The sequence below is a fragment of the Pogoniulus pusillus genome, chromosome 25, assembly GCF_015220805.1.
Source record: "Pogoniulus pusillus isolate bPogPus1 chromosome 25, bPogPus1.pri, whole genome shotgun sequence".
Classification (NCBI taxonomy): Eukaryota; Metazoa; Chordata; class Aves; order Piciformes; family Lybiidae; genus Pogoniulus; species Pogoniulus pusillus.
Window position 1 is genome coordinate 3,275,909 of NC_087288.1, and position 6,000 is coordinate 3,281,908.

A 6,000-nucleotide genomic window follows, 5' to 3' on the forward strand; every position below is an offset into this window, starting at 1 on the left:
TGAAAATGGTGCAAGAAACAAAAGAGAGACTCTTAAAAGTAGTGTCAAAGAAGAGTCACTGAGATTCCAAGCTGTTTTCTAGGACAAATTTTCCCTCTCTAAGTTTGATTATAAGGGAATATGCACTTGCTGCTAAGGAGAGAAAACTAGCAGGAAGAGGAATGGCAGCCACTGTGGAGGCACTGGGCTGCCCAGCACTCTCCCCATCTGCAGCTGATCCAGTTGTCAAAGGAAAATGAGCCTTAGATTCAGGATGAAGTCTGCACTGTGGCATTGACTCTGTCAGCTGTTTACCTCCAGACGTCAGCCTTTGCCCTGATTCCCTTCTACAGCATCTGGCAGTACCAGGAGATTCAGATCCAGCTTGGGCTGCAACTGGGCCAGCACATCCTCCAGCAACAAGAAATATTGGATCTGTACAAAATACAGTTCAGAGCTCTGCAAATTCTTTATGACTGGGAATGCCTGAACCTACCGAGCAGAGATGTTGAGGAACTGCTTAAAGAATCTGCTGAATTTACAAGCAGTTAGGGGTGGAGCTTTCCCCCTTGTGAGGAAACCATGGTGCCAACGGAAAATTTTACAACCTTCCAGGCTCCAGAGGGGTTAGGGACCTGTGTCTGCAGATATCACAGCAGTGACCTCATCTTTTCTCTGACTGCTCAGAATTCAAATTCATAAACCAAGTATATCTATGATTGACTGGAGCTTCATCTGTGACTGCAGCACGTCTCTTGGCTGGAGTCTTTCTGACCTGCAGTAAGTAGACAGCCTGCTTTGTGGACAAGCTACCTAAAGATTGTTCCCTTCCCAGCACCTCTCAAAGGAGGAATGAGTCTAGAATGTTGTCTTTTTTTTTCAGCGGGGAGTACCAATAGAACCTTTCTGCAAGACTGTATTTTTCATTACAGTAGTAGAAATTTCCCAGCTTCCAAGGCTCTGCCTTCCCCAGCTTCCAAGCCTCTGCCCTCCCCAGCTTCCAAGCCTCTGCCCTCCCCAGCTTCCAAGCCTCTGCCCTCCCCAGCTTCCAAGCCTCTGCCCTCCCCAGCTTCCAAGCCTCTGCCCTCCCCAGCTTCCAAGCCTCTGCCCTCCCCAGCTTCCAAGCCTCTGCCCTCCCCAGCTTCCAAGCCTCTGCTCTCCCCAGCTTCCAAGCCTCTGCCTTCCCCAGCTTCCAAGCCTCTGCCTTCCCCAGCTTCCAAGGCTCAGCCCTCCTCAACTTCCAAGGCTCAGCCCTTCCCCAGCTTCCAGGGCTCTGCCCTCTCCAGCTTCCAAGGCTCTGCCCTCCCCAGCTTCCAAGGCTCAGCCCTCCCCAGCTTCCAAGGCTCAGCCCTTGACCAACCTCATGGGAAGTTCTTGTGGCTGCCCAAGTGGTTTAAAATGACACAAGGGAGCCGAATTTGCTGTTTTCATTTAGTAAATTAGTGAGGCTACTGTGCAAACACACGGAATGCCTTCCACACCTGTGGTAGCTGCAAGTCTTGCCCTAGCAGCACTTGAAAAAAGGCATATCTGATTTTTAAATGACCTGAAGAGGAGCCAAGGTGGCTTTTTTTTTATTGCTCACTTTGAAAACAATAAGCACTAAGAGCAGGAAGTGCTTAATGCACAAAAACTGGTGGAGCAGCTTCATTGTCCTCTCTTGTTGTTTGAAAAGCAATTTGCCTCAAGTAGAAAATGCATTGTCTTATTATTTATAACAGTGAACATAACTCCAGGGAAAGCTATTTAACCTTTCTCCTGCCTGTATTTGCTGGAGTGAAACAATAGCAACAGAAGGCTGAATATCAACACTGACAGACTAATTAATGAATGCAGATTAACTGGAGTATCTACTACTCTTCCCCTGGAAGCCTCTTACTGATATACACCTTGCCCAGAAAGCAAGCTCCATGTGCAAGAACTGAAGTGTAAATAGCTCACCATAAAAACCTAAACCAAGTAGATCTGCAAGTCTGAAACAAATGGCTACTACATTGTGGCTTCCATCTCATAGAATCAACAAAGTTGGGAGAGACCTCCAAGATCATCACACAGCACTCAAGGGGTGGCCTGACCAGTGTTGAGTATAGGGGAAGAATAATATCCCTTGTCCTACTGGCCACGCTGTTCCTGATCCAGGCCAGGATGCCACTAAGTTCATTTGCAATGCCTCAGAGCATTAGATCAGGTTAAGAGAACAGAAGACTGGAGACAATTCCAGGTATATTTCAGTCACTCACCCCTCCAGGAGATTGCTACAACCGGAGATGCAGACATCCACACGCACCCCCAGAGTTTCAGGCAGCTAGCCAGGGTGTTTAAGGTCTTACCTTGCCTGGCAGTCTTGGGTCCTGCATCTATAGACAGTTCTGATTTCAGGGACATGTTTTATAGCACTGAAGAAGATTCTTAAAGTGCAGTTAAGAAAAAAGTAGCTCTGTGCTGCAAGCTGCACAGCAGCTAAAGGAAGTTGGTCTTCTGCTGGTTTATCTTTGTGGGTGAGGTGAACTACCTCAACTGGAGCACGATGTCTTGTGCAAACTTAGGAGTGTATTGCTTCCACAACCCACGTGGACTCAGATTTCTCCCTTTCTGGCATTTCTAAGTCATTTTGTTGGTGGCCTCTCTTGCTGCAGTTTCCCAAGCAAGTTAGAGCATTTCTTTTTTTTGCACAGCACACTGAGGGAACCTCAAATCTTACATTTCTCTTTGTTGTTTGTATGTTTTGGGGATACAGAACAGCACAGCCAGCCCCCTAAACTTGTTCATAGAATCACAGGATGCACTGGGTCAGAAGGGACCTTTGAAGGTCATGCAGTCCAACCCCCCTGCAGCAAACAGGGACATCCTCCACTAGGTCAGGTTGCTCAGAGCCCCATCACGCCTGACCTTGAATGTCTCCAGGGATGGGGACTCCACCAATTCCTGGGCAACCTATTTCAGTGCTTCACCACCCTCATGGTAAAGAACTCCTTCCTACTGTCCAGTGTGAATCTACTCTTCTCCTATCCAAACCCATTGCCCTTGTCCTAGTGCTACATGCCCTTCAGGCTCTGGAAGGCCACTCTAAGGTCTTCCCAGAGCCTTCTCTTCCCCAGGCTGAACAACGCCAGCTCAGCCTTTCCTCACAGAGAGGTGCTCCAGCCCTCTGATCATTTGTCCTCTTCTCCACTCTCTCCACCAAGTCCAGGCTTTTCTTGTGTTGAGGACCCCGAAGGGGGACACAGCACTTCAGAGCAGCCGTTAAGTTCTGATCTCATAATGATCCTCCCCTCCAATCACCAACTGTCTTCATGCCTTCTGTCACCCTTACTCTCTGCATCAGAAGTACCGAGTCTTAAACTCTGTCTGACACCGAAACCCTGCCTCGGTGCACCCAGCAGTTACTCACCCCCCACGGCAGCCGGGCCAGCTTCTCAGCTGGAGTTACCCGCTGCTCCTCCCTGACAAGACACCGCGGCAAGGGCAGGTATTCACAAGGAATTGAGCAACCCCGGGTGGCCGGCTCCCCTGACGGCTGCGGCAGGCCCCCCCGTCCCCCGGTACAGACGGTCCGGCCCCGGGCCCCGCAGCTACAAGACACCGCTGCTCCATAGCAACGCGACGCCCTGACACTGCCGGGCGCGGTGCCGCTGGAGAAGCGCCGCAGCCCGCTCCGCTCTCCCCCAGCACGACTCCGGGGCCGGGAGGTCTGCAGCGAGGCGGGAGCCTCTCGGTGCCGCCTCCCGCTCCTCTCACCGGTGTTGGGCTGGGACTCCTTCAGCAGCGGGGTGCGGTCCTCTCCCTCCTCGGTCTCCATCTCGCTGCAACCCGGACTCCGCAGGGCGTCCAGGGCCAGACTGCCGGCCGCCACCGCTGAGAGGACGGGAGCAAAGCCCACCACAGTCAGTCAGTCAGTCCGTTCGTCCGCCCCGCTCTGCACCGCTCTGCTGGGCTCGGCCCCGGCGGCGCCGGGCAGCGGCGGCCCCGGCGGTCACGTGACGGGCGCTGCCGGGCGGAAGTGGCCTCAGCCGCAGCTCGGCGCCGCTCCCGCCCTGCCTTCAGCCGCCATCTTTGGTGAGGGCAGGGGCGGCGGCCCCAGCCCGCTGTGGGCTGTCTCTGTCCGTCCTTCTGTCCGGTGGCGGCTGGCGGACACGCTGGCAGCCGGGCCGGCCGCGGGTGTCGCTGTCTAGTGAGGCCCCACCCGAAATACGGCGTCCAGCTGTGGCGTCCTGACTGCAGGGACCTGTTGTAGCGGAGCCCGAGAAGGCGGCGGAGATGATCGGAGGGCTGTGAGGACAGGCTGAGGGGGTTGGGGTGCAGCCCGCAGAAACACAAGCTGCAGGCGGCCCCTGTTGTGGCTTTCAGTACAGAAGGCGGGGGACAGTCTAGCAGCGCCTGCTGGCACAGATCGAAGGGAGATGGTTTTAAACTGAGAGGAGATGAGAGAGAAGCGAGAGGTTTTCTCACAGTGAGGGTGCTGAAACACGGGCACGGATTTCTCAGGAGAGGTGCTCAGCGTCTCAACTTTGGACATACTCAAAGTCAGGCTGGCTGGGACTCTGATCAGCCTGAGCTAGTTGGGGATAGATTCAACAAGGTCAAGAGTGTGGTCCTACACTTTGGCCACAACAACCCCAAGCAGCACTACAGGCTGGGGACAGAGTGGCTGAGAGCAGCCAGGCAGAGAGGGAGCTGGGGGTGCTGGGAGAGAGGAGCTGAAGAGGAGGCAGCAGTGCCCAGGTGGGCAGCAGAGCCAATGGCATCCTGGGCTGGCTCAGGAGCAGTGTGGGCAGCAGGACAAGGGAGGTTCTTCTGCCCCTGTGCTCAGCACTGCTCAGGCCACCCCTGGAGTGCTGTGTCCAGTTCTGGGCTCCTGAATTGCAGAGAGCTGTTGAGGTGCTGGAAGGTGTTTGGAGAAGGGCAGCAAGGCTGGGGAGGGGCCTGGAGCACAGCCCTGTGAGGAGAGGCTGAGGGAGCTGGGGGTGAGCAGCCTGCAGAAGAGGAGGCTCAGGGCAGAGCTCATTGCTGTCTACAACTACCTGAAGGGAGGCTGTAAGTAGGTGAGGTTGGGCTCTTCTCCCACAAAACCCAGCAACAGAAGAAGGGGACACAGTCTGCAGTTGTGCCAGGGAAGGTCTAGGCTAGATGTTGTTATGAAGTTGTTGTTAGAGACAGTGATTGGCATTAGAATGGGCTGCCCAGGGAGGTGGTGGAGTCTCTGTGGCTGGAGGTGTTGAAGCCAAGCCTGGCTGGGGCACTTAGTGCCATGGTGTGTTTGATTGGCCAGGGCTGGGTGCTAGATTGGGCTGGATGATCTTGGAGGTCTCTTCCAGCCTGATTGATTCTATGTCCTTGCTCACTGCACAGGAATTGGTTAGATGGCCTTTAAAGGTCCCTTCCAACTCAAGTCTGTCCTATGACTCTGAATAAATTGCAGTACTTGCAGCACAGAACCTTTTTATTCTCTCTCCCTCTCTGGGTAGTGCTCAATTCCTGGAGCAAAGCCTTAAAAATGCACTATTACAAATTTATAAGCATCACAGCATGTATATAACAGAGCTGAGCTTCTCAGAGGCACTTTCAACCTCAGCCCAAGATAACAACTGGGTTAGAAGCTTTAAGCCTTTAGCTGGGAGCTTACCCTCTGCTTGTCTGTGCTCTTGCCTGGGCTGAGTGCTGAGTCATTCTGATGATCCAGCAGTCATCCACTGCAACCCGTGGCTTTGCTAGATGCCTGTGCCATCATCCTGATGTGTAAATAACTGCCTGGAGGATTCAGTGTACTGGAAAATGGAAGAATGTGAAAGATTCCTGGCTGCATATTTATCTATATATGTTTTCCACACAAGGCAGATACACTGAGTTTGCAATAAAATGGCTGCAGCTATGGCTTACATCTGTGTGGATGTGTGAGGTAAACCAGGGCTTCATGAGATCCAACAAGAGCACTGGGGCCAGAACAATCCTCATTTGAAGATTGAGAGAAAGCAGCCCTATGGAGAAGGACTTGAGAGTGCTGATGGACAAGAAGCTGGACAT

The 6,000-nt window shown here is 53.1% G+C and overlaps 1 protein-coding gene across 1 annotated transcript in view; it reads right to left on the minus strand.

Annotated features, from left to right (window-relative positions):
• Window positions 1-3,962, minus strand: part of SLC17A5 (solute carrier family 17 member 5) — a 34,543-nt gene extending 30,581 nt beyond the window's left edge. Inside the window, exon 1 of the mRNA XM_064164212.1 lies at window positions 3,718-3,962. Within this exon, the coding sequence (XP_064020282.1) occupies window positions 3,718-3,778 (61 nt within the window). The 5' untranslated portion in view covers window positions 3,779-3,962. The remainder of the gene's footprint in view (window positions 1-3,717) is intronic.
• Between the last annotated feature and the right edge of the window lie 2,038 nt (window positions 3,963-6,000).